Source organism: Aspergillus glaucus (genome assembly GCF_001890805.1).
Source record: "Aspergillus glaucus CBS 516.65 unplaced genomic scaffold ASPGLscaffold_22, whole genome shotgun sequence".
NCBI lineage: Eukaryota > Fungi > Ascomycota > Eurotiomycetes > Eurotiales > Aspergillaceae > Aspergillus > Aspergillus glaucus.
Genome location: NW_019170474.1, coordinates 39,517 through 64,948, shown reverse-complemented (window position 1 = coordinate 64,948; position 25,432 = coordinate 39,517). Strand labels below are relative to the sequence as shown.

The 25,432-nt window shown below is 51.4% G+C and overlaps 9 protein-coding genes across 9 annotated transcripts; 6 read left to right on the top strand and 3 right to left on the bottom strand.

Moving 5' to 3' along the window:
• Positions 1–1,237: 1,237 nt before the first annotated feature.
• ASPGLDRAFT_111468 (uncharacterized protein) lies at positions 1,238–1,681 on the top strand (the record flags this gene model as incomplete). The annotated part of the gene is made up of 1 exon (XM_022539587.1): positions 1,238–1,681. A coding segment is annotated over one exon (444 nt), but the record flags the coding sequence as incomplete, so codon positions are not given.
• Positions 1,682–3,590: 1,909 nt separating this feature from the next.
• On the top strand, positions 3,591–5,796 carry ASPGLDRAFT_819701 (cation diffusion facilitator family transporter). The gene is made up of 3 exons (XM_022550139.1): positions 3,591–3,608; positions 3,675–4,919; positions 4,978–5,796. The coding sequence occupies exons 2-3, from the start codon at positions 4,043–4,045 to the stop codon at positions 5,604–5,606; spliced, it is 1,506 nt and encodes a 501-aa protein (XP_022397353.1). The 5' UTR covers positions 3,591–3,608; positions 3,675–4,042; the 3' UTR covers positions 5,607–5,796.
• A 353-nt stretch (positions 5,797–6,149) lies between these two features.
• On the top strand, positions 6,150–7,921 carry ASPGLDRAFT_38669 (xylulokinase; the record flags this gene model as incomplete). Its single annotated transcript, XM_022544977.1, has 2 exons — positions 6,150–6,644; positions 6,698–7,921. 2 exons carry the CDS (start codon positions 6,150–6,152, stop codon positions 7,919–7,921), a joined length of 1,719 nt encoding a protein of 572 aa, XP_022397352.1.
• Positions 7,922–8,606: 685 nt separating this feature from the next.
• Positions 8,607–11,887, top strand: ASPGLDRAFT_38668 (Ran GTPase-binding protein LOS1; the record flags this gene model as incomplete). The annotated part of the gene is made up of 3 exons (XM_022544976.1): positions 8,607–8,618; positions 8,762–11,357; positions 11,406–11,887. 3 exons carry the CDS (start codon positions 8,607–8,609, stop codon positions 11,885–11,887), a joined length of 3,090 nt encoding a protein of 1,029 aa, XP_022397351.1.
• Positions 11,888–12,493: 606 nt separating this feature from the next.
• ASPGLDRAFT_134159 (transaldolase family protein) lies at positions 12,494–13,867 on the bottom strand (the record flags this gene model as incomplete). The annotated part of the gene is made up of 8 exons (XM_022541271.1): positions 12,494–12,571; positions 12,621–12,713; positions 12,756–12,993; positions 13,054–13,285; positions 13,346–13,454; positions 13,505–13,633; positions 13,692–13,735; positions 13,795–13,867. 8 exons carry the CDS (start codon positions 13,865–13,867, stop codon positions 12,494–12,496), a joined length of 996 nt encoding a protein of 331 aa, XP_022397350.1.
• Positions 13,868–14,117: 250 nt separating this feature from the next.
• ASPGLDRAFT_51068 (cysteine--tRNA ligase) lies at positions 14,118–16,837 on the bottom strand. Its single transcript, XM_022547450.1, has 2 exons — positions 16,406–16,837; positions 14,118–16,346 (listed from the first exon to the last, which is right to left on the bottom strand). Exons 1-2 carry the CDS (start codon positions 16,826–16,828, stop codon positions 14,232–14,234), a joined length of 2,538 nt encoding a protein of 845 aa, XP_022397349.1. The 5' UTR covers positions 16,829–16,837; the 3' UTR covers positions 14,118–14,231.
• A 250-nt stretch (positions 16,838–17,087) lies between these two features.
• On the top strand, positions 17,088–18,575 carry trm61 (tRNA 1-methyladenosine methyltransferase subunit GCD14; the record flags this gene model as incomplete). Its single annotated transcript, XM_022541266.1, has 1 exon — positions 17,088–18,575. The coding sequence occupies one exon, from the start codon at positions 17,088–17,090 to the stop codon at positions 18,573–18,575; it is 1,488 nt and encodes a 495-aa protein (XP_022397348.1).
• Positions 18,576–18,814: 239 nt separating this feature from the next.
• ASPGLDRAFT_134145 (UBA/TS-N domain protein) lies at positions 18,815–21,604 on the bottom strand (the record flags this gene model as incomplete). The annotated part of the gene is made up of 2 exons (XM_022541269.1): positions 18,815–18,916; positions 18,974–21,604. 2 exons carry the CDS (start codon positions 21,602–21,604, stop codon positions 18,815–18,817), a joined length of 2,733 nt encoding a protein of 910 aa, XP_022397347.1.
• A 1,866-nt stretch (positions 21,605–23,470) lies between these two features.
• On the top strand, positions 23,471–25,161 carry ASPGLDRAFT_134287 (URC4/urg3 family protein; the record flags this gene model as incomplete). Its single annotated transcript, XM_022541281.1, has 4 exons — positions 23,471–23,812; positions 23,875–24,364; positions 24,420–25,012; positions 25,078–25,161. The coding sequence occupies 4 exons, from the start codon at positions 23,471–23,473 to the stop codon at positions 25,159–25,161; spliced, it is 1,509 nt and encodes a 502-aa protein (XP_022397346.1).
• Positions 25,162–25,432: the final 271 nt, after the last annotated feature.

Below are 25,432 nucleotides of genomic sequence, written 5' to 3'. Positions count from 1 at the left end.
TCGCACTGGCATGGGAGCTATGAGCGACAGTAAGGCTTCCCCGCTATATAGGGGGTGAGTAACCCATGCAGATATCAACATTCCGCTTGTGCGTTTCTCTAACTAGTTCAACAGAGGCTTCGGGCCCAGCCTGAACGGTCTCTTCTTTCAATTCAATCTTGGTAAGGGCCCGATCTTCCAACCCGCGACAGACAAATCGCTAATTCCACAGGTATTGTGACTAAGTTGGGGCTCGAGATCTACTTGCAAGTTTTATTGCATGCTACTTTTGCTGTATGACTGTTAGTTTTAGAGACAATTCCCAGATATTATTCCTGCTTGGGATACACAGCACATATCATCACTCGATCATCATTCATCACCAAGATGGACATTGTGACGGTCACGAGCAATATTACTCTATTGGTAGATTATCTGACGAGGAGAAGGAAGAAGGCAGGGCCTGCCGACACTGAGCTATCTAGTGTGTGCAAAGGGGTTTGTGCCCTACTCCAAACAAGCCTAAGTAATCAAATATGCCTTGAGCGTCCACGCTCCGGGACAGGCATCTCTGTTTGACTCTGGGGCATGCGCAGGAAGGGAATAGTATTGTCATCCTGAAAAGTGGCCGGACACTATATGTGGTCAGGAAGGATGGGGAGAAATACATCTTCATTGGAGAGGCATATGTATGGTGGCCCTGCAAGAATGCAAATAAAGAACAAAGAATAACACAGATCCACTAGCTAAAGGTAATTTATGAGATGTCTAATATAAGTAATTTGCCGCATTATCTTCCTAAAATATCCCATGGGATTTCCCAAAATAGTGGAGTCGTGGATAAAGTCATGTCCGGATATCAATCTTTTCTAGAACGCTAAGCCTCCTGAGGTCAAAATTAGATCTATGCGTCCAGGCTAGGGATAATAAAAATTTCGAGGTGGATTCCTCGTATTCCAGAGCTTCTACGGTGTGGAAAATGACATAGGGCTCCCATGGGGTACACTGTGCTGTATGCATGAGCATGCTTTTATTTAGAGCAATACTCTAGTCCTCTAGCGCAGCTATTACTATATATAGCGCTACTGCTGCTCATCTATAGATCGAAACATGACCATTCAGAAACCATTCCGGGTATACATTTACCAACGACTTTGCTTGATTCGATTGTTCTATAAATGAACCTCTCATCTTCCGGTCAAAACACTCTCCTCATCCTCACTCAAGTCAATCATTCATACGTACAAACAAATTCAACTCCAACAAAATGTCCACCACCACAACCGCTGCCTCATCAACCTCCACCTCCTGCGGCTGGAACATCCCCATCCAAGACGTCGCCTGCGGTCTCCCCAGCAGAAGCAACAACACCGCCATCATGTCCAAATGCTGCGACCCAGCCTCCGTCCAAGAAACCGATACCGGCTGCAACTACTACTGTCTGGCTCAGGAGCAGTCTGTCAGCGACCTGGTCTCTTGCTTTACTACCAATGGCGCTAGTCACGGCGAGGTCATTTGCAATGCGCCGTTAAATGCGACGGCCACGGCTAGTGTGACGGCTTCGGGTACGGGTACTGGTACGGCTACTTTAAGCTCGGGTTTTAGCTCCAGCACGAGTACTGCGACTGGGATGGCTTCGACAGTGGGGGTGTCGAAGTCGGGATTGGGGTTGTTGGCGGTTGCTTTGGGGACGATGGTTTTGGGGGCTTTCTAGATTTGAGTTTTATATCAGGTGTGTTTGTATATTCCCTTCTACCCTTACCATGTGCTGATTGATTGTCAGTGTTCGGCTGTGATTCTCCATCGAAATCGAAACCTTACATTGATACTTTTTTTTTTTTTTTTTTTTTTTTTTTTTTTTTTTTTTTTTTTTTTTCCCTGTTACTTTTCTTCCATTCTCGCTCTGACCTCTGTCATTCTTTTATAGTATAATTACATATATTCTTTTGGTGTTATCTTTGCATAATGTAGGCGATGTACCAAGCATTAGTCTAGTAAAATAGGATGGAAAAATTCCAAAACCTAACTGTACAGCATTTCCTTCCTGTAGGTCCCTTGCAATTGAAACACTGTAGTAATAGTATTTGATGGACTCTCACAGATGATCTCAAATTGACACATCTGTCTAGCCTTTCCAGATATTCTTGCTTATATTTGCAGGCGACACCATTCTTCAATGAATCACAATCAGACCAAAAAGGGTGTCCGAACATGACATAATACAGTTGCAGGTGCACCGCGTCTTGAAGCACCTGATGCAGACTGGTCACCAGGGAGTACATATTTCTTGCCCGCACTGACTATCTCTGTTGAGACCTACCTGAGAACCTCAATCACCACGATTGTCCTTCCACGGTGCCTTTACCTCGCAGCTTTGTATTATAACTATCTCGGTCGACCATTGGATGCCTGGAAACTCGTTCACATGGCGTCGACCAGTTTCCAGCGTCTGTGAATAAAGTGAGTCTGCTCGCTTGCATGATATGAGGGCATATGATAACCATGTGGCTCAGGTCCAAACCGTCGCTAGAAAATGATGAGGCACAATGTCAGCCATTCATCAGGTTATGCTGGGCAATTTTCGCTCTTGAATGGTAAGTATACCGTTCGATTATTGTTGTATACGGTGCTGACAAGCATAGTGACCATATCGCAGAACATCACCTACCGCGAAGTGGCGTGGAGAATCTTGTCGACAAGCTAAACCTTCCACTATGCGGGGACCTGCCCAATGCTTCTCTGCTCGCATGGCTGGCTGAACTGTCTGCGCGCCGACTCCTCAACCGTGTCCACCACGCAATGTACGTAGGCCATGAGTACCTGCTGCAAGCAAACTACGTCGCGTGCGCTTCTGATAGTCAAGATGATAGAACCATCCACAGAGCAGTGAGCTCCTCCTTGAAGGTCTCAACGGAACTAGATGGGCAGCTGAACAACTGGTTCAATCTAATCCCACATATAATGAAGCCCGACCTGACACAGCCACCTGTCGATATCCGCGCGGCTTTGATGGTCCTTCGGTACCATTCTGCCAAGGATATCATTTTTCGCTCTTTCTTGCTCTTTGCATGCAGTCTCCCAGGAACGCTCAAACCGCCCAGTCTTTGGTTGAAATTTGCCAGGCTGTAATCCACAGTTGTCGGCAGTATGTTCATGCTGCGGAGATTCGGTTACGTGAGCCATCTGCGTCGACGGAGATTGTGATCCATTCGTGAGTGCTTCCTTCCTATTGTCCTTGAAATGAATGCTCATGGCTTAGTATTTTTGCCTCTACGGTTATTATCACGATTGCTGCACTCAACCCTTGGTTGCAAGGACATGTGCCAGGCATTAATGGTCTCTAGGCGCTTGCTATATCTGCAACGCAGCGCTGGGCGTTCCCGGGTTCTTGCATCGAGGCCATGACACTGATGTTGAGAGCCATGCAAAACAAAACAAATATATTGCGGGCAGGACTTGGTCAGTACATGAACAAGGATACACCAAAAATAGCACATGCCCTAGCGTGAATGGTTAGAGTACCCCCGGCTCAGTGGATCTACGAGAAAAACCGAACGGAACGGAACACGGAAGATACGGAAGAATTCAAAGGTTCCGAAATCCAGCTTAACGGATCCCCTGTATAAAAAGTAAATTTTTCTTGGGCCTGAATTAATCAAAACCGAGCAGACCCGTAATTGACGCGCCATCCGCAGATTTTGTTTAGTGTTGCTTTTCTTGGCTGAGACCGGCTAGTCCTCGATCGTGGGGGAGCATTGCCACTGGTAAAGAAGCCACAAGACAAAAGAACGGTAATCACGGCGATATCGTTGGTGAATTGGTTAGAGAGAGAGTGTGTAATTGCAATGCTGTGATTGCCACGATCATATTCCGTAGTAGTAGAAGTTGTATGGAATCATGGCTCAGTCAGCGACAGTCAGCACATCTCGGAAGTCGCCTGCCGGATATAACAACAACTTCTTCAAATCAAAAACTACACAATTACTACTAGAAAATAATATGAAATACGAAACCCTCTACCAATTGTGAAGCACCCATTACTGTCTCTGAAGAATTAGTCTCAATGGCGCTGACGCAGCCCCTGCGGTGCAGGGTCCGTCCTCCGTCGGCCTCCCATACTCCAGCGTGCTCGTCACCAGCGTCGTGTTCGTCTCCGTTATTACTGCTGTCTCTCTCGTTTCGAGATCGATCTGGCTTGATTTCTCCGGGTGCTCGTGCGTCAGCTCAGCGCCGTGTTCTGCGGACTTCAGCTGCCTCATTACGTCTTAAATACTCTCCATCCAATGCCCGCCTCCCTGTCCGTCCGACTCCGTTAACAACAACCACTCCTACAACAACAACCACTCCCACACCTACCTTTCCTATCCATACAACAAAAACTACTCCCCTCATGGCAACACAAACAAGAGGCCATGGCAGCCACGGCGGCCACAGCCACCATCACCACCACCACGACAACGTCTACCTAACCTCGACCAACACCTTCGACGCCGGCGTCCGCATCACACGCATTGGCCTCATCGCCAACCTCGCCATGGCAATTGGCAAGTTCATCGGCGGCTACGTCTTCCATTCCCAGGCCCTGATCGCAGACGCCTACCACGCGCTCACGGATCTGGTTTCCGATTTCCTGACCCTCGGGACGGTCGCGTGGTCGCTGAAGCCGCCCTCCGAACGATTTCCGAACGGATACGGGAAAATTGAGAGTATTGGTGCGCTGGGTGTTAGTGGGCTGCTGCTTTGTGGTGGTGTGTTTATGGGATTGAATGCTGGGCAGGTGTTGCTGGATCAGTTTTATCCTGACGCTGCGGACGCGCTGGCGCACTCGGGGATGTTGGGACATGGGCATAGTCATGGAGTTGATGTGTCGGGGCCTAGTGTTCATGCTGCTTGGTTGGCGGGTGGTTCTATTGTGATCAAGGAATGGCTCTATCGTGCTAGTGAGTGCCCCTGAACTGGGATCGTGAAATCTGGCTAATCGGAGTTTCTACTTTATAGCTATGAAAATCGCCGAAGAACGCAAGTCGTCCGTCCTCGCATCGAACGCCGTCCACCACCGCATCGATTCCCTCACCAGTATCGTGGCTCTGTTCACCATCGGCGGTACATACGTGTTCAAGGACGCCTCCTGGCTGGATCCTGTGGGCGGCCTGTTGATCTCTCTGATGGTTATCAAGGCAGGATGGGGCAACACCCGGACCTCGTTGCTGGAACTGGCCGATACAACCGTGGACGATGATATCAAGGGGTCTGTTCGCAAGGCGGCCAAGAAGGCTCTCGCTCAGATCCAGGACAAGGCTGTTGAGGTCCGTGACGTCCAGGGTATGAAGTCTGGTCAGAACTACCTCATGGAGATTGAATTGGGCGTGCCTGGATCGTGGTCCGTTAAGCAATCTCGGGAGGTCGAGAGCGCGGTTCGGGAGGCAATTGGAGCGGGTGTCAATAGCGTCAAGCGTCTTAAGGTCCGCTTCGTGCCTTCGGAGCAGGTGGAAGCGAACTTTACGGAGGAGTTTATTACTCCTGAGACCAGCGCACGAGCTAACCCGGAGGCTGGTGACGACCACGAGCATGAGCATGACCACGATGACGAACATAACCATGACCAGGAGAATTCCAAGAGGCGTTGAACTGTTTTGGCTTTGATTTCATTCTAAATATTTATTATCATTGGGAGGAGCAGGCATTGTCATTTTGGCATATGGCATAGACCATTACAAGATACCCTGGGTGGAGATGAGCAGGATGGAGGATGGAAGGGTACAAACAAGACTGTGTTTTGTTGTTGAATTAGAACATTCTTGGTTAGATATTGTGCAATGGAATAGATTGTTTGTCCTTGACTATACAATACAAACATGCTGAGATCTTTTAATACAGTCTAAATAGCCTTTAGTTAAGCATCCCAAGCATGCTCGTTCATGTATGATTACGGTTAATTCCAATTAACCGGTAAATTTCCCGGAGGCGAGCTTGGCCATTGACATCACCCGCCGTTCACAACATAAGAATGCCCCGAAGGATTAATTTCAATCACACAACAAAATTCAATAGACCCGACATATTTGCCGGTGTTAAAAAAATCCATTCCTTCCAATTTTTCAATTTCTCTCACCATCACCATCCCACACCGTACCACCACCTCAAACCACCTACCTATACTATACCCCACAATGGCGACCCCATTATACATCGGCTTCGACCTCTCAACCCAACAACTCAAAGCCCTCGTCGTAAACTCCTCCCTAAAAGTCATCCACACCTCCATCTTCGACTTCGACGCCGACTCCCACAACCACCCCATCAGAAAAGGCGTGCAGACCAACGAAGCCGAGCACGAGGTCTTTGCCCCCGTCGCTCTCTGGCTGCAAGCTCTTGATGGCGTTCTCGAGGGCCTTAAATCCCAGGGTCTCGATTTTAGCCGCGTGAAGGGGATTTCGGGGGCGGGGCAGCAGCATGGGAGTGTTTATTGGGGGCGGGAGGCGGAGAGGATGTTGCAGGGGTTGGATGCGGGGAGGGGATTGGAGGAGCAGTTGAGTGGGGCTTTTTCGCATCCGTTTAGTCCGAATTGGCAGGATTCGAGTACGCAGAGGGAGTGTGATGAGTTTGATGGGGTTTTGGGGAGTAGAGAGGAGTTGGCGCGGGTTACGGGGAGTAAGGCTCATCATGTAGGTGTTTTCGTACTGTTGGATGGTGGGGTATGTGCTGACGATGTGTATAGAGGTTCACGGGTCCTCAGATTATGAGGTTCCAGAGGAAGTACCCTGATGTATATCAGAAGACGGAGAGGATTTCCCTTGTTTCTTCGTTCCTGGCTTCGTTGCTTCTGGGCCGTATTGCGCCGTTTGATATCTCGGATGTTTGTGGAATGAACCTGTGGGATATCAAGAAGGGGGTATACCATGAGGAGCTTCTGAAGCTGTGCGCAGGCTCGTTTGGTCCAGAGGACCTGAAGCGAAAGCTGGGCCCTGTTCCTGAGGACGGCGGTTTCCATCTGGGCATGATTGACCGGTACTATGTCGACCGGTATGGCTTCAGTCCCGACTGTGTAGTGATTCCCTCAACCGGTGACAACCCGGCCACCATCCTTGCCCTGCCACTACGACCCTCAGACGCAATGGTGTCCCTGGGAACATCGACGACCTTCCTCATGTCTACCCCCAGCTACAAACCCGACCCGGCAACACACTTCTTCAACCACCCCACAACCCCAGGCCTCTACATGTTCATGCTATGCTACAAGAACGGCGGCCTAGCACGAGAATACGTCCGCAACGCCATCAACGAGAAACAAGGCAACCCCTCTTCCTCAGCACCAGGCGGACCATGGGCGAACTTCGACAAGACCACACTGGCAACACCCCCCATGGGCCAAAAATCCGACACCGACCCCATGAAACTCGGCCTCTTCTTCCCCAGACCAGAAATCGTCCCCAACCTCCCCGCCGGCCAGTGGCGCTTCACCTACAACCCCTCCACAAAAGCCCTCACAGAAACAGAGGACGGCTGGGACCACCCCACCGACGAAGCCCGCGCCATCGTCGAAAGCCAACTCCTCTCCCTCCGCCTGCGCTCGCGCGGCCTAACCGAAAGCCCTGGCGTGGGCATCCCCGCGCAACCCCGCCGCGTGTACCTCGTAGGCGGCGGCTCGAAGAACCGCGCCATCGCCAAGGTTGCTGGTGAGGTCCTCGGCGGTATCGACGGTGTGTATAAGCTGGATGTGGGTGATAATGCGTGTGCGTTGGGAGCGGCGTATAAGGCTGTTTGGGGATTGGAGAGGGAGCCTGGACAGACGTTTGAGGGGTTGATTGGGCAGCGGTGGAGGGAGGAGGAGTTTATTGAGAAGATTGCGGATGGATATCAGCCGGAAGTGTTTGAGAGGTATGGGTTGGCTGTGGAGGGGTTTGAGAAGATAGAGAGGGCTGTGTTGGGGCAGAAGCAGTAGACGAGTATTGTGATATGATAGACTTGGGTTAGATATAAAAAAGCAATTTGATTTTATTACCCCAGACTAAATTGAGTCATAAGTATTTTTTGTACACTGTACCTATTCGTATAGTCACGTCGCCGGTTGCCCGATTCGGTCGCTGTCAGTCACGCCCACAAAAGTTTTCGGCCTCTATAAGCACGCCTTCGTCATCGCAAACACAACCGCACAACAACTATAACGACAGAAGAGTCATATTTCAAGTACTCTGTTCTTTTACTCTGTACAGTCCATATAAACCACGGGAAACAACACTATCGGTGAGTACAACCCATTTTACCGAAGACTGGGTCTGACTCGCGATCCACCAGCAAATAAAAAAATAAAATAAAATAAAAAAAAATTCAGAAACGGTCCCATACACTACTACTCGATGAGCCTCCACCGTGACGATTTTTTCTAACCACTTTAACATCCTCCACACTACGCCAATTTTAACTACATACCACTACTATACATACATACCTATATCGACATACGTATCGTTCCTCCTTCCCGCCTCCCCTCCGCTCCGTCCCTCACTCCCCGTCCTTACCTCGCTCTCCCTCCCTCTCTCCCTCCTCTCTCTCTCCTCCGACACAAAATACCTCTTGTTGTGCCTTTGAGTCTGTCCCCGACTTTTAGGCAGTTCGGCTGGTCGAAGATGGAAGAGCAGGTGAGTCGTTCTTTATACTCTGTGCGGTCTGGTGGACAAAAACTTGTTATCTTTTTGAGCACCCCACCATGATCTTCTTGTGCCCCTCCAAATGCTCTCTTTCCTATACGCATCAATTGCAATGCTAACTAAATACGCTATAGGTAGCAAATGCCATTGAGATCGCCTGGAACCCTTCCTCAGACCAAGCCCTCAAAGCACAAGCCTTCGATTATCTGAACCAACTCCGCTCCGACCCCTCAGGATGGCAGGTCTGCCTCGCCCTCTTCACCAAGACCCCCCAACACTCGGAAATCGTACGGCATTTTGCGCTGGAAGTCGTCAATAGTGCCGCCCAAGCAGGCGTCATCGACATTCAGGCTCTGGGCTATGTCCGGGATGGTTTGATGGCATATCTCCGCCAGGTGTACGGACAAAACGGTGCAGCTGGTGACCCGCCAAATATCCAGAATAAAGTCGCTCAGACCCTTACCTTCCTCTTCTCCGCTCTCTACGCCAATGGTTGGGAGACCTTCTTCGATGATTTCCTTTCCTTGACGTACAAGTCCCCGTCTAGCTCCGCACGCGATAACCCGTCCGGTATCGTCTTCTACCTCCGAGTCGTCAACTCGATCCACGATGAGATTGGTGATGTGTTGGTTTCTCGGTCCCGTGGGGAGCAGGATAAGGCCAATGCGCTCAAGGACTTGATCCGGCAGAGGGATATGCAGAAGATTGCCAGTTCCTGGCAGGAGATTTTGTCTGAGTGGCGGGACGGGAGTGATATGATTGTGGAGATGGCTTTGAGGGCCGTGGGTAGCTGGGTTAGCTGGATTGATATTGGTCTCGTGATCAATCAGACTATGATGGATCTGCTGTTCCAGCAACTCACGCGGGCACAAAGGGCGGAACTCAGAGCTGGGGAAGAAAAGGTACGGGATGCTGCGATCGATGTCTTTACGGAGATCATCGGTAAGAAGATGAAGCCGGAGGATAAGATTGAAATGATTGCTTTCCTGAACCTCGATACCATCGTGTCCCAATTGTCGAACAGCCCGCCGCTCTACGAGAACCGATTCACTTTCAAGTACGATACCGATCTGGCGGAAACCGTTGCAAAGCTTGTCAATATCACAACTGCCGATATCGTGCGGGCCTTGGAGCAGGACGGGGTCACGGCAGAGTGCAAGGAGAAGGCAAGCGGTCTGTTGCAAGTGTTCCTGCCGCATATCCTCCGATTCTTCTCCGACGAATACGACGAAGTTTGCTCGACGGTTATCCCCGGTGTCAACGATCTCCTCTCCTACTTCCGAAAGATCGCCAAGATCAACCCTACCTTGGCTGCTCAGCAATCCGCCATTCTCCTCCCGATCTTGAAGGCCATCATCGCCAAGATGCGCTACGACGAGACCTCGACATGGGGCGAGGAAGACGAACAAACAGACGAGGCAGAATTCCAGGAACTCCGCAAGCGGCTGGCTAATCTCCAGCAGATCATTGCGTCCGTTAACGAGCAGCTGTACATGGAGGCTATTTCGGAGTTGGTTGGAACGACCTTTGAGAACCTGCGGCAATCGGGTGGACAGATGGATTGGAGGGACTTGGACCTTGCCTTGCACGAGATGTTCCTGTTCGGTGACATTGCTGTCAGGGCTGGTGGTCTTTACACCAAGAACCAGCCGAACAACGCTGCTGCGGAGAGATTGGTGGAGATGATGGCTCGGATGGTTGAGTCGGACATTAGGTTTTTCACGCACCCGGCTACTCAGCTGCAGTATATGGAGATCTGTGTGCGCTATAGCTCGTTCTTCCAATACCACACGCACTTTGTTCCTGGGGTTCTGGAAGCTTTCCTTCAATTGGCTCACCATCCCGTCAAGAAGGTCAAGACTCGGTCGTGGTACTTGTTCCAACGCTTAGTGAAGCAGTTGCGGTCGAACGTTGGCAATGTTGCGCAGACGGTTGTCGAGGCTCTGGCCGATCTGTTGGTCATCCAGGCTGAATTGCCTTCTGAGGGAGGGGATGGCGACGAGATGTCGTCTGATGATCATGATTTCGCAGATGCCATCTTCAACAGCCAGCTCTACCTGTTTGAAGCTGTTGGAATTATCTGCTCGACCCCGGCGGTGTCCGTTGACAAGCAGGTTCTCTTCGCTCAGTCGGTTTCGAACCCTATCTTCCTTGACATGGAGAGGAATCTCGAAGCTGCCAAGGCCAGCGATGAGCGAGCTCTTTTCCAAATACACCATGATATCATGGCGCTCGGGACCCTCGCCAGAGGGTTCTCGGACTGGGTGCCAGGAACTCACTCTCCTTCATCACTTCCGCCTCCTGAGGTCTCTGAAGCATTTGGCCAGGTGTCTGAAGTCACTCTCGTTGCATTGGAGTCTCTGAAAGCCTCTTTCAACATCCGGACAGCCGCCCGATTCGCCTTCTCCAGACTCATCGGTGTACTTGGTTCGCGGATTCTCCCGCAGCTGCCGCGGTGGATTGACGGTCTTCTTACGCAGACTTCGTCGAGAGATGAGATGGCTCTTTTCCTGCGTCTTTTGGACCAGGTGATTTTCGGATTCAAGGGGGAGACTTTCCCTATTCTGGATACGCTTTTGACGCCTTTCTTGCAAACGGTGTTTGCAGGTATTGCCAATCCTACTAGCGGGACGGATGATGAGATTCAGTTGGCAGAGTTGAAGAGGGAGTATTTGAACTTTTTGCTTGCTGTGTTGAATAATGATCTTGGGGCTGTTATTATTAGCGAGCGTATGTCCCTTCCTTTCACTTATTTGATCCGCGGTGCTGACAGATTAGGAAACCAACCCATCTTCGAAACCCTTATCACGACCATCGAACACTTCGCCAAAGACATCGAAGACTTCACCACCGCCAAAATGGCCTTCTCCCTCCTCTCGAAAATGGGCAGCTCCTGGGGAGGCCCGGATCTCGCCCCCGACGCCTCAAACGGGACATCCCCCCAGGGCGTAACCCTCCCCGGCTTCGGCCAATTCATGATCAGTCGCTTCTCCCCACTCTGCTGGGCCCTCCCGGCAACGCCATCCTTCAACTCCAAAGACGCACAGGCAAGACAGGTCCTCGCTGAAGCAGGAGGCCTGCAGCGGACTATCTACGCGAAAACGGGCATGGAGTATCTCGAGTATCTGCGGAACCAGGAATTGCCCAGTATGGGCATGGGCGCGGATCTTATACAGGAGTTTGTGGGTGCTTTGGGGGGCTCGGATGTTAAGGGTTTCCGGCAGTTTTTCCCATCTTTTATTCAACGATTGAGCGCGTGATTGGTTACTTACATTACTTGATACGACTTGTTTGAAATTATGTCTTTTTTATGTTGTTTCCTGCCAACCGTTTTTCTTTTCTTCGTTTGGTTTAGATTCCCCCACGGTTTGGTTGTGAACTGATCTCTTGATTCCTATACTTCGCTTTACTCTTCATTACCTTTCTATTGTCCGATTGATGTTGATGTTGATGGATATCTTGCTACATGGCGACGCCATGTCTTGAGTTGAGTTGAGTTAAGAAAAGAAGCAAAGCAATTGGTAAAAAGCATATATCCTTGCGATCGATCTACTTGCATAGCTGGCGTTGAGCGTGTTTCTGCTCGAAAAAGAAGAGAAAAGAAATGCAGATGAGTTGGCTTCGTATGGTGTCCGGAGGTGGATTACTGGTCTTGGTGTGGGTGGTATTTGATGGTGAATATGAATGATGGGTATGGTATGGGTATGGTATGGATAAATATGTGATGCCTTCAGGTATGTTTGGGTGGCGGGCCAGGTCAGGCTAGTTTGTTTTACACAGCGCAGCGCAGATACTTAGGATAGATAGAAATGAATCAAGTGCATCAGTCATCTCGGGAGTCACACAGTAGTACAGTAAGTAGTACATCAACATATCCACCCTGTAGACCCGTGCTTCATAATCTGAACCATCTTATCCTGCATATCGCAGAACAAGTTGATCGCCTACGCCAGTCAGCCACCCCGCCCATAAAACAGTGAAAATGCAACTCACCTGCGACAACTTCTCCTCACTTGCCCCATGCAAATCCCTCGTAAACGCCATCCGATACGCAGACTCGTCGTTCACACACGACTCTCCCTTTCCCTTGCCCTCCTTTCCCACATCACCAGTAGTAGTAGCAGCAACACCAGTCCCAGCAGCAGCGCCAACATCAAAAAGCGACTCCACCTCCGGAGTAGAATTAGCCTCCGCTAGCTGCGCCAACAACCCTGGTGCAATAGTAATATGGTCCACACCCGCTAGGGCATAGATCTCTGATGTAGAAGTGAGACTAGCGGGTAGGACGCGTGTTTTGGCGTTGATGGATTCGTAGTATTTCTGTATCTCCACGCACAACGGGAGGAGTTTGTTGGGATCGGTAAACCTACCAACTCGTCAGCTCTTCGTTCCTAGGGTTGGTTAAGGTGAAGGGGGGAAGGCAAACCCAATCTCAAAATGCACCCTCAACTGATTAATATACGGCGCAACGTATGTACATCCCACCTTCGCAGCGCGCACAGCCTGCGCCATGCTAAACAGCGTGGTAGCTAATGTATGCACACCCACTGCTTCGAGAACGCGGCATGCTGTTAGGCCTTCCCATGTTGCTGGGATTTTTATGCAGATGCGAGTCTGTTCGAATTCTGGTTCAAAGTATTGAAATAGCTGTACGATTCCTGTTCGCTTGTTAGTTTTTTTTGGGGGGGCTGGTTATTTGGAATAAGGAGGGGGAATACGTAGGGCATTAACGATGGTTTTCTCCGTTGAATACGAGTAATACGGGTTCGTCTGGATGTGGACGTGGCCGGTGATGTGTGGGTGGATTTTGAGGGCTAGTTTGACCATCTATTTTGTCAGTACCCTATATCCGGATAGAGATATAATCTGATGCGTACAGCAATCTCAACACCCAACTCATAAACATCAACACCCTCAAACCTCGACAGAAGCCTTCCCGCTTCGACGAGGGAGTCTGCTTTTAGAGCCGCGTTTTCGGGTTTGGATAGTTCGCCGTGTGCGATGGCCTTTTCTTCATTAAATATCTTCCGTTGGTATAGTTTATTCTAGAATATGAGGGGGTACCTGGTTAGATGTGCAGTCGACGAATGGGCCGTAGGTTTTGGTGACTATTGTGTTATCAGTTAGCTGGGTAGAACTGAATGTCCAGGAGGGAAGTTATGTATACCCTGCTCATCCAACGTATCGCAATCAACGACAGTCTTTGTCCGGAGGTAATCGAGTCCCGTGGTGATAATCATATTTCTTACTGCTAGCCTAGATTCCTTTGGATCTGTGTTCGTTGAATTGAATGTTGGATTGATAAGGTGGTATGATTCCAAGTCGGTTGTATAAATCATGGTGGGACGTTGTCGTGTCAGTCAGGTGATGTAATTAGGCTATTTCTGCAGCGTGACTGGGATATTGGCTAATTCGAACATGTGGGGATCTTATCCATCTTCTGTTTCATCTACGAATTGCGCTAAAAGTTAGGGTTGTACTACATCAAACCTGAATAGAAGCACATGCCAACTTTTATTAACGCTAAAGTGGATATAGGGCCATAACCGACGCCATAACAATGCATGAATACAAACATCTAACCCATCATAATCATCTCTATGCCTATTGAGCCCCCATCTGACTCGCCAACCAAGCCTCATGCAACTTTTTCTGTCTCTCCCAATCCTTGCGCAGTTTCTTGGTCCGGCTCTTGTTGATGTCCTCGCCTGCGGCGTCGCGAGTGGGCATGCCTTCTTCGTCCCATGCGCTGTATTCGTTGGTTCGGAACATTTCCAGGTGGCTGAGCTTGCCCTTTTCCAGGCGCTGGAGGGCTTCGCGTTCTTTGTTTGCCTTTTCGATTAATTTCTGCTGCGCGCGGGCGGCCTTTTCTTGACGAGCTTGGATCAGTTCGCGGGTCACGGGGCGGACGAGAGCTGGCTGGTTGTCGCGGTCTTCGAGGTAGATGCCCACATCGAACAGGTCGACGTCGCGGACACGGTCGCAAAGGGACAGAATATCCTTTCCAAGGCTGTCGGACTTCTCGAGAGATGTCACCTTGGTCCGGAAATTGGAAAGCAGGATGGCGTAAGGTTTGGCCGCCTCAGAAGTCTCCTCTGATACGGTACCCTTGTCCACAATCTCCGACACCTGGCCGAACGAAACGCCTTCCTGGGATCGGGCAGCTTGACGGAGCGAATCACGGATAGATGAAAGGGGATACAAGTAAGGCTTGGCCTCCTCCGGAACGTCAATGCCAGTCCAGCCGATTTCGGTGCTGTCTGCAGTAGCAGTGCCATTGAGACCAAGGATGTTGACGATCGAGGTCACGAATCGCGCAACAGCCTCGACATTCTTGGGGTTGAGGGTAGACTTATCAGCGCTGTTGTACTTGGTGATGAGTTCAGAGATCGCGTTCATAGCCCCGGGGGTGTTGAAAGAGTCACAGAGCTGCTCGTCGACAGCGGTCTTGGCCCCCTCGAGCGCAGCGGCAAGAGAAGTATCCGTACCGGATCCCTGCAAGGCCGAAGGATCCTTCATCTTGATGAAAAAGTTGTTGACCTTCTCCTCCCACGAAGTTCCAGTGTTGATCAAGTCCTCTGTGATCTCAATACCATCTCTCCAGCCACCGAGCAGGAAGACGATACGCAGACTCCGCGGTGTCCACTCCTTGCGCTCCAGAGCCTCACGAACAGTGGTAAAGTTCTTGAGCGACTTCGACATCTTCGATCCCTGGATAGACAAGTGGCCCATGTGCAAGAAGTAATTGACCCATTGCTCATGCGAATGAGCGTGTGCCCAGTATGCCTCACTCTGAGCGAGCTCGTTGTCGTGGTGGGGGAACGCCAAGTCAATACCACCAGAGTGGATATCCATCTGTTGGCCAAGCCTGGCAGAAGCCATGGCAGAGCACTCAATGTGCCAACCCGGCCGTCCCTTACCCCAGGAACTGGCCCAGCTAGGCTCACCCGGCTTAGAGGCCTTCCAGAGGGCAAAGTCTGAGGTGGAACGCTTGTCGGAAGTCTTGTTGGTCAATGCACCTTCTCCCTCCGCTAGTAGCTTGTTGTCCGAGCGGCTCCACGGCTCCAACCGAGCATACGGGTGGCCCGCTTTCTCAAAAGCATCAATGTCGAAGTAGACCGACCCGTCCTCCGTAGCATAACCGAACTTGTTCTTCACAATCCTCTCAACAAAGTCGGCAATCTCCGAGCCGTATTCGGTGACACGAGTCAACTCGTCAGGGTCGAGCACGTTGAGATCTCTCATATCCTGCATGAACCGCTCCTCATACTTTCGAGTCAACTTGGTGAATATCCCATGGTCATCCGCGTTGATCGAGGCACCCTTGAGCTCATCAAGGTACGGAAGAAGAAGATCCTGAGATTCGGTGTAGAAAGTCTCCGCAAAAGACGAGGGATCCGCAACATTCTCCGAGCGCTCTGCCTGCGCAACAACCTTGGCCGCCGACGCAGCAGTCTTGATATGCATCTTCACCTTCGCCTCATCGTCGCCCGCTTTCTCGTTACCCGGCAAGGGTCCACCATTCAACACAGCCGCATAGTTCTTCTCCGCCTGGTCCTGGTACTGAGAAACGGGGAGTTCGGGGTCGAGCAACGGAAGGTTCTTCTTCAAGTACGCAGCGTACGCAGTCTTAACAACATCCAAAACCTCCCCATCAATCTTCGGATGCGACGACACAAATTCGGTAAAAACATGCTGCTGCCGTGCCCGCAGAATAATCTACCTCTGTCAATACCCAGACCCTACCCTCAAACTCCCCCACCTGCACCACAACATACCTTATCATCCACATCCGTGATATTCATTACAAAATTCACATCAAACTTGAAGTAATCCCGCATAATCCGCCGAATAATATCCGTGCTAACATAGTTCCTTGCATGTCCCAGATGCGCATCATCGTACACCGTCGGTCCGCACGCATACCAAGTCACTTTCTTCCCCTCCTTGTCGAGCGGGATAAACGGCGTCTTCGTGCGGGTCAGCGAGTTCCACACTTTCAATGCTGGCAGATGCGAGTTGGCCTCAGAGTGCGAGGGCGGTTGCCGCCATGGCGGCTGCTGGCGCGCGGTGGTCATGAATCTGGATGTCGTTCTAGCAAAAAACAAAGAGGTATAGCAGGGCAATCGCTGCGAGCGCGATTTGGACAGGTAGGTTAGAGAGAGGAGAGTAGATCGGATTCGGGGAGAGGAAAGGGGCATAAAGTAGAGAGAAGGGAAGGAAGGGCAGGAAAACAAAGGGAAACGAGGGGGAGGGGCTGCAGTAGATGACTCTACGGAGTAAGATCGGACTGATTGGCCAGCCTTGGCACAATTTGCATACCCTATGCCCTATGCCCTACCGCCTACTACATTAAGTCATGATTTTCCAAGCTCAAGATTTCTGCGCTATCTTGCCAGTTCCAGGTTCTGCTCTACTATACAACGCGATAACACTCTATATCCATAGAGCGACAACAAAATGCCCTCTCCATTCCTAACCCCCGGCACCCGGGCGCAACCCGATACCCTCGCCCTCCTACACCTTCGCAGAGACAACGCCCTTCCGACAATCCTGCGCATTCACGACGACGAAAACCTAGGCTACAAAGAAGGCAAAGTCACAACAACACGCTTCGGCTCGTACCCGCACAGTACTCTCCTCGATCAACCATGGGGCACGCAGATCGTCGCATCAAAGGTCGACACGGGGTCGCGCGGGCGCAAAACGCATCTCAAGCGCAAGGCCGCGGATCTGGAGAAGAAGAATGCGAATAGCAATGCTAGCAGCGAGGGAGAAGCACAGCAGGCAAAACCGCAGCCTCAGCCGCAGTTACAAGCTGCCGTGCAAGCGTCGAGTGGATTCTGTCATCTTCTCTACCCCACGCCGGAAACATGGACTGCGTCGCTCCCGCATCGGACGCAGGTCGTCTATACACCGGATTACAGCTACATCCTCCACCGACTCCGAGTCCGTCCCGGGGGCACGATCATCGAAGCAGGAGCCGGTAGTGGCTCATTCACACATGCAGCCGCACGCGCAATCTTCAATGGCTACCCCTCCGCCGACAACACACCACCGACAAAGAAACGCCGCCGCTTCGGCAAAGTGTGCAGCTTCGAGTTCCACGCGCAACGAGTCGAGCGCGTCCGCGAGGAAATCCACCACCACGGCCTCGACGACATCGTCCGCGTTAACCACCGCGACGTCTACGCTGACGGCTTCCTCCTCCCGGGCGGCACCGAAACCGAAAATGAATCCCCCAAAGCATCCGCCATCTTCCTCGACCTCCCCGCCCCCTGGCTCGCCCTAAAACACCTCACCCGCACCCCAGAAGATGGGAAACAATCCCCCCTCGACCCAGCCTCCCCAGTCTACATCTGCACCTTCTCGCCATGCCTCGAACAAGTCCAGCGCACAATCAGCGTCCTCCGACAACAAGGCTGGCTGAACATCGAAATGGTCGAGGTAAACCACCACCGCATCGAAGCGCGGCGCGAACGCTACGGTCTTGAATCAGAGGGGATCAGGGGTGCAACTGTGTTTCCGAAATCGGTGGACGAGGCGATTTCAAAAATGCGGTTTGTTGATGAGCGGGCGAGGAAGTTTCGGGAGGCAGAGGCTGCGGGGCTCGATCCCACTGAACAATCATCGACAACAGCACAACAGCAATCGCAATCACAGCAGGCGCAGGCACAATTACACTCGCAGTTACAATCCTCCATCCCGGCATATAGCCAGGGTCGTTTGGTGCACCGCTCCGAGCAAGATCTTAAAATGCATACGTCGTATCTTCTCTTCGCTGTTCTCCCGCGCGACTGGACTGAGGATGATGAGAAGAAGTGTCGGGAGCGGTGGCCGTCGTATAGGGTTGATAGCGAGGCGGGGGTGCAGAAGAGTAAGAAGCAGTTGAAGAGGGAGGCGAGGGAGGCTAGGGAGGCGAGGGAGCAGGGAGAGAAGGAGGGGTAGTTGGCTTGCATTGGGTTCGTTATATATTACTAGGTTTGGTCTATAGTTGGTTTTGTAAACTAGTTCGAGTCTCGGTGCATGTGTATGTATAATCCTAGTCTAGATCAATAAGACAAGACAAGCCATCATTCATTCCTCACATGCGAATGCAAATCTATCTATTTACAACATCGATCGAGCTGAAACCATGCTTGAATACAAAAGACAAGAAAATAACACATGAATCTAGCAAAAACTGCTCAAAGACTATTCTCCCTCTTAAACTTATCCCACGCCTCATTCAACGTCGCAAAAACACTCGCTGAAATCATCCGCTGCTCAGTAGTAGCATTTGTAGGAATCTAATCACGTTAGCTTCACCTTTCATCAAACAGAGACTTTTTGTTAAAGGGGCGTACCTTATCAGGATGCACCTTCCCAATCCCCTTCATATAATTAATCTTGACCTTATTCGGCATAATCAACTCCGACATATTAACCTTCTTCCACCCCGCCTCAGGCCACAGGACTGTATCCAGACTACCCAGCAGAGCGCGGAGATTATCCTGTTTCCCGCCCTTCCAAGCGGCGAGTCGTGCGTCGACGGATTCGGTGAGAGCGAATTTCTCGTCGTCCGCGCGTTCGGCAGCTTGGTTTGCTTCGCGGAGGCGGGTGACTGCTTCGGAGTTTTGAGATGCGGCGGCGCTGCCGGTGAGATCGGCCAGGGCGGATGGTTTTTTGGGTGTTGGCGCTGGTGGTCTTCTTGCGGGAGTCGAGGGTTTGGAGGTCGGTTTGCTGGTTCCAGCAGCTTTCTCGCAGCGGTTGCGGCCTTGGATACTCTGGCCACCGCCGTGGCCTGTTTCCACTGCTAGTTTCCATGTACTGGCGGCGTCTGCCCAGCGTTCGAGCTGTTCTTGGGCTTCTGCCTTGCGCATCAGGGCTTTTCCGAAGAAGTCTTTCATTGGTTTGGGGGGTTCGGTGTTGCCGATGTCGATTTGTTCGTTTTCGCCTTTGGATGGACCGATTAGGTCGAGCATTGCGTCGGCGTCAGTGATTGCGGATTTGGGTTCGCCGACTTTCAGGGCTGTCATTGCGTGGTTGCTGCGGATGATTATGGTGATTGGGTGCTTGTCGGGGAGCATTGTGAGGGCTGTTGCGAAGCTCTCATGGGCTGCTGCGTAGTCACCTCGTTTGTAAGCGTCTGCTGCTTTGGTGCGGTGCCGATTAGTCGAGGCAAGGGCTTCTTGGGAAACAGGGGGTATCGTCCGCGGGGGTGCTCTGGGCCGTGTTGGCAGGGAAGCAATAGACGGCGTAGTAGAAGGCCGCGAGGGCGGAGCCGGAGAAGGAGAGGGCTTTGGTGTTGGTCGACTAGTGGGTGCGGGCGAATCGAATAGGTCGACAGCTGGTTCAGGCGCAGGTGACGGGACTGGCCGTTTCCTCCTAGCAGGACTGACGTATGCTTGTGCCGACTGCTCTTCCACTGCGAGTTTGTTGATACGGGACCTTGAATCTCTCGACTCCTCTCTTGTCTGTTGTCGAAGAAAAGAGGGCTGCGGCTCGCGTCTTTCTCGGGACGAAGCTTGGCTTCGGAGATCACTGCTGCTGGCAGTCGGACGCGGTACATCATGCTGCTGGAAGGGGTTGCGAGATGGGGCATTGCGAGACGGACGAGAAGGAGCACCCCCTGATTCAAGGAGGATGGCTTCGTCAGTCATCCTTGGGACATTTCCTTGAGGCTCAGAGGGCTGCTGACGGCCACGAGGGCGTGGTTGCGGAAGTGGCTCCTCAAAACCAGCAGCTTCTTTCATCCATCGGGGTTGATTGGGATCATGGTCCGCATTCAGATCCTGGACTACCTGCTGCATGCGTTTGCTCCCGGTTTTCCACAAAGAGTTGGCGGTTTTCAGAAAGTTGTTGCCAAAGCTAGCAGCAACCTGGGCGGGATCTTTCTCCGCAGAAGCAGGTGATCTGTTGTCACTGCGGGTTCTGGTCACAGTAGGTCTCTCCTCTCTCATCCACGACGGATCTCTCCTTGCACCTCTTTCCCTGCTCCGTTCCAATTCACTAGGATGAGGTTCAAGCCTTGATCTCCGACCAGTCTTCTGTCGAGACTCCTCGTGCGCCTGGGTAAGAAGCCAGCCAACGGCCGCTTGAATATCGGTACCCGAAGCCGTCGTGCTCAATGCCTGGCTTGCTTTATCCGCGGGAAATCCCATATCCACGAGTTCTGCAATCGCCCGGTCTACTCCAGTTGATGGTTTGGGTGGGGCTCGGGGCCGGGGCTGGGACTGGAACTGGGACTCGAACTCGGGCTCGGGCTCGGGGGCCTTAGGCTTGGGCGGCGGTTCCGGTCGCGAGAATTCCGTAACGGGTTTACTTAGTTCTCCAAGAAAATCGTCGTCGTCCTGCGCAGGCTGCGGTACTGGAGCCGGCTTAGAAGGCATCTGACCGAGACCGAACGGGTCGTCATCGTCAAAGATGGCCATGGGATCTTGTGCCGGAGCTGGTTTAGTGGAAACAGGCTGCTGCACCGGGGTCGTTCCAACATGAGGAGACGGGCTGTGACTGGGAATTGGGAAATGCGTCGATGCGTCCACCGGCGCAGTGGCGTTGAAGGCAGCTAGAATGTCGTCTTCATCGGGAGATTGTGGCTGCTGAGAGGGAGTAGGCGCGGCAGGCTTACCACCCTTCTCTAGAGTATCCCAGAATTGATTATTCTGCGCACCATACTGCGTCTCAAGTCGACTTCTATTCTCCGCTTCCTTCCTGGCCCTTTCCTCCTGCAGTCGCTTCTGTTGCTCGGCGAGGGACAGATTCTTGTTGGGATTGGAAGATCCGAACGAGACGAGGTTCGCGAAACTGTCGCCGGCCGGGGTTGCCGGCTTGGAGGGAGTGTTCGAGCGTCCCGACGAGGTGGATAGAGGCGTAGTCCGGCCAGAGTTGTCATTGCGCCGCACGTCGGGGAATAGCGTGCCGGAGCTCATGGGTGGCGGTTTCTTGGGCTCGTTGGACGAGCTGGGGGTAAAGCTCAGGCCGCTGAGGTCGTCCATGGTGAGGCTGGAATTCTGCAGTATTAAGATTATTGGGCGGTTTCGTAGCAAGCTGGATGCTGGATTAGGATTGGTATGGTAGCGGAGCCATAGTCGTGTCTCACCATCAGAAAGCCAAGGGCAACGAATGAACTGATGTTGGTTTGAAGTGAGTGTGGTGATTCTTTCTAGAGCGTCAACAGGATTGCAAGTACATAGAGCAAGAAAGACAGTCTAAGTGTCTCATGGGCACGTTGCTTCACCATCCCCTAGAGCGGGCCGTCATTGTGGCTGACGTGTTTGGTGTGGCGGGTGTGGCGGGTGTGGCTGATGTATATATTAGTAATCGGGATGTGGAATATTATTCCTCCGCATTCCGTGTGGAGTGCCATGACAGGACGACGGTATCACATTGTGTTCCAAACAAGATACAGGATGTTTTACTTGTAGGTGAGAGATGTAACACATGCAATGGTAACAGGGTAATCAGCCGGATCAGCCGATACTCGGTCTATTTGAGAGTATACAGCGAAAGTCAATACGGTGATACGGAAGGGAACCGGTCTCAGTAGGAACGTGCAGACTATCTAAGAGAAGAACCATGGAAATGAGCAGGAGAAGTGAAATACTAAACTCTACTTGTATGTATCATGACTTTACTCTGGCCCCGCATCAGAGGGCCGTGAGTATTACATGCATTGCGGGTTCAGCCGTGCATATCTTTCCTTTATACTTGTACTTGTAGTCTACACAAGTCTCTGCTCTCCCATACCAGTTCAAAAATAAATACAGAGTACAAGTACAAATACAATACGTTAGTCCCTATATGGACCAGACCCACCAATGGGTCTCGGGGAAATCGAGCCGCGCGGTAGTCGCACGCGTGTGGACTAGCGCATCCCGATGGTTCCTGATTGGTCCCGCGGAAAACCCTTACTCCTGACTCCTGGCTGACCTGCTCGAACTGTACAATGCATTGTATATCCTGTTAGTACAGAGTAATACTCCGGGGATACAAACAAAGTACAATTAAACCTTACCGATTCGGCATTTTTCGGTGATTCTACCCTGGAAACAACCCCGAAGCTACTCCGATAATAACAAATCGAAAAAGGTTTTAACGGTGGACACGGATCACGGAGAGGCATCGTGAACCAGCCGGTTGGAGTCTGGGAGAATTGGTCAAGGCGTCTGTGCTGGCACTGGATCTACGGAACTTCTTTGGACAGTTGGTATCTTTGGGTGAACAGGAAGCCTCCGTGCTTTGCTGGGTACTTGGTATATGGCGGGGCACATCCACCGTGGCAGCTTCCACTTCTCCACTGGCGAAAAAAAGGAACGAGACGAAGAAGAAAAAACGAGACTAGCTAACTAAGTTGAGTAATCCAGAATAAGATTTGCTCGGTTCCTCGTCTCCTTTTCCAGTTCACAGTTCACCACTACATACAAGTACTGTACTCTGCACAGTCTCCTGACACTTGGTCCCTCCGTTCATACCACATCTTATTTATTTACCACGGGCTACGGAGTACTTCTCCCCCCGAATTAGTAGCGTTATTATCGTCGGGATTAAAATAATAATCTTTTATTAGTGATTACTATTGTTTATTATTCTCGATCCCAATTAGTCCGGCTTGACGGTGGCAGGAGGGAGAAAAAAAAAAAAAAAAAAAAAAATTACAATCCCGTCATAGCGCATTTTTTCCCCCCCCCCCCCCCTGTGGTGCTCCTCTGCATTTTTTCCCTCCTCTCGTTAATTTCTTCGCCTCCTCCTCCTCCTTCCATTCTCCTTTCTCTTTTTCTTCCTCTTTCCTCCTTCCTATCTTCCTTTCCTCCGTTCCCTTCCCCCCCCCCAGAGCACCATTTCCTACCGAATCCTCCCACAATATGGGCCTCTTCAAACGCAAAGACTCCAAACAGTCCATCCACAGCGACAAGGATGAACAGGAATCCTACGTCTCCGCCCCTAGTGCCCGGACCTCGAATGTCTCGTTGAAATCCCCCGGCTTCAAGGGAGCAGGTGGTCTGCCCACCTCGATTCCAGAGCTCCCTATCGCTAGACCTCCCGATCCCGCCCTGGATCCCGCTGCTTACCTTCGCAGCATTCATGCCGTTCGGGATCGCTGCAACATTATTCTGCGAAAGGCCAAACGGAACGAGCTCAATCATTTCAATGTTGATATGACCAAGTTTGGAATTACCGCTTCCTACGTGGTGTCTATCATCAAGGTAATTTCGATTTATCTTTCCTCCTTTCATGTGATCGCCTTCCTCTGACTATCGATTTAAAGAGAGACTACGCCCCCGATTATACTTCTATCCCGTCCCATGGCCGTTGGCAGCACTTCGAAGCTGGTGGTCGACCTCGCATCAACCAACTACTCCAATCGTGGCCTAGTTCCATCGATGCGCAGGAACGGACCCGCCGTCTGATCGATCTGTTCGTCGTCTCCGTTCTCCTCGATGCCGGCGCAGGGACCCGGTGGTCCTACCGCTCCAAGGAATCCGGCAAGTACTTTTCGCGTAGTGAGGGTCTGGCCATCGCGGCTCTCGAGATGTTCAAGAGTGGTCTTTTCAGCAGTGACCCGGCGGAGCCATGCCAGGTTGACGGTGCTGGGTTGAAGAAGCTCACCGTCGATGTTTTGGCCAAGGGAATGCAACATTCCGAACAGAACCCCTTGGCTGGTTTAGAGGGTCGCGCAGGACTGTTGATTCGATTGGCGGACGCTTTGAACAACCAGCAGCTTTTCGGGGTGGATGCTCGACCTGGTAATATGCTTGGTAAGTAGCGACGAGGTATCTTCTTTCTACTTTTTACTGACTTGTTGCGCTGTAGACTACCTCCTTTCCCACCCATCGACACTGGCTTCCTCGGTTCCCATCGTCCCCATCACAACGCTCTGGTCCGTTCTGATGGATGGATTCTCCTCGATTTGGCCGTCTTCCAGAAGTCAGATCGACGGTGCACCCCTCGGAGATGCCTGGCGATGCTGGAGCTTGCCGCAATCTCCGCCAGCACCAGCATGGCAGAGCATCGTTCCTTTCCACAAGCTTACTCAATGGCTATGTTACTCCGTTATGGTCCCGATGCAGAAATTGATGAACATCCACTTCGCGGGCAGCGACCTTCTCACTGGCTTGCCTGAGTACCGCAACGGTGGTCTGCTGATTGACATGGGCCTGATGACTCTGAAGGAACAGGATCTCCAGCGTGGTCTGGAAGCATTCCGAGAGAACTCTCAGATCAAGGGTCAACCGAGCGTGGAAGTTGTGCCTCTCTTCTCCGCCGATGACGACGTCATTGTTGAGTGGAGAGCTGCTACTGTTGGTTTCTTGGATGAGCTGCTACTAGAGGTCAACTCGCAGCTTGGTTTGATGGGAGAGGATCAATTGACGCTTCCGCAGCTGCTCGAAGCTGGTTCATGGAAGGTTAGTACCCCACCCCCTCCTCCTCCTCCTCCCCCGAAATCTAGCTATGATATTAACTTTCCCAGGGCGGCCGCGAAATTGCAGAGGTCTCGAGACCAAACACCAAAGAACCACCAATTATGATCCGTTCAGATGGCACCGTCTTCTAATCCATACCCGTCACATACCCATGATTTTCAGATACCAGGTTTACCCAGCGCTATGTTATTCTTCTCGTCATGACCGGGAGAAGTTCCTTATGAATTGTTGATGACCCTTCTTTTTTGACTACCTCGGTATACCTATATTCCATTTTTTTTTTTTTTTTTTTTTTTTTTTCAACTTCGTTGAAGCTTCGATAACCCTATACAGCATCATTATGATTTTATACTAGTATTTGCAGTCTTTTCTTTTATTTTGGGACTGAGTGTAACAAGTTGA

Bases quoted from the DNA above. Each gene is read 5' to 3' on its own strand.
- ASPGLDRAFT_819701 (XM_022550139.1), top strand. From the start codon at position 4,043: ATGGCGCTGACGCAGCCCCTGCGGTGCAGGGTCCGTCCTCCGTCGGCC. The intron at 4,920-4,977 runs GTGAGTGCCCCT...TCTACTTTATAG, and splicing joins GGAATGGCTCTATCGTGCTA to CTATGAAAATCGCCGAAGAA.
- ASPGLDRAFT_51068 (XM_022547450.1), bottom strand. From the start codon at position 16,828: ATGCCCCTTTCCTCTCCCCGAATCCGATCTACTCTCCTCTCTCTAACC. The intron at 16,347-16,405 runs GTATGTTGTGGT...TGACAGAGGTAG, and splicing joins TCACGGATGTGGATGATAAG to ATTATTCTGCGGGCACGGCA.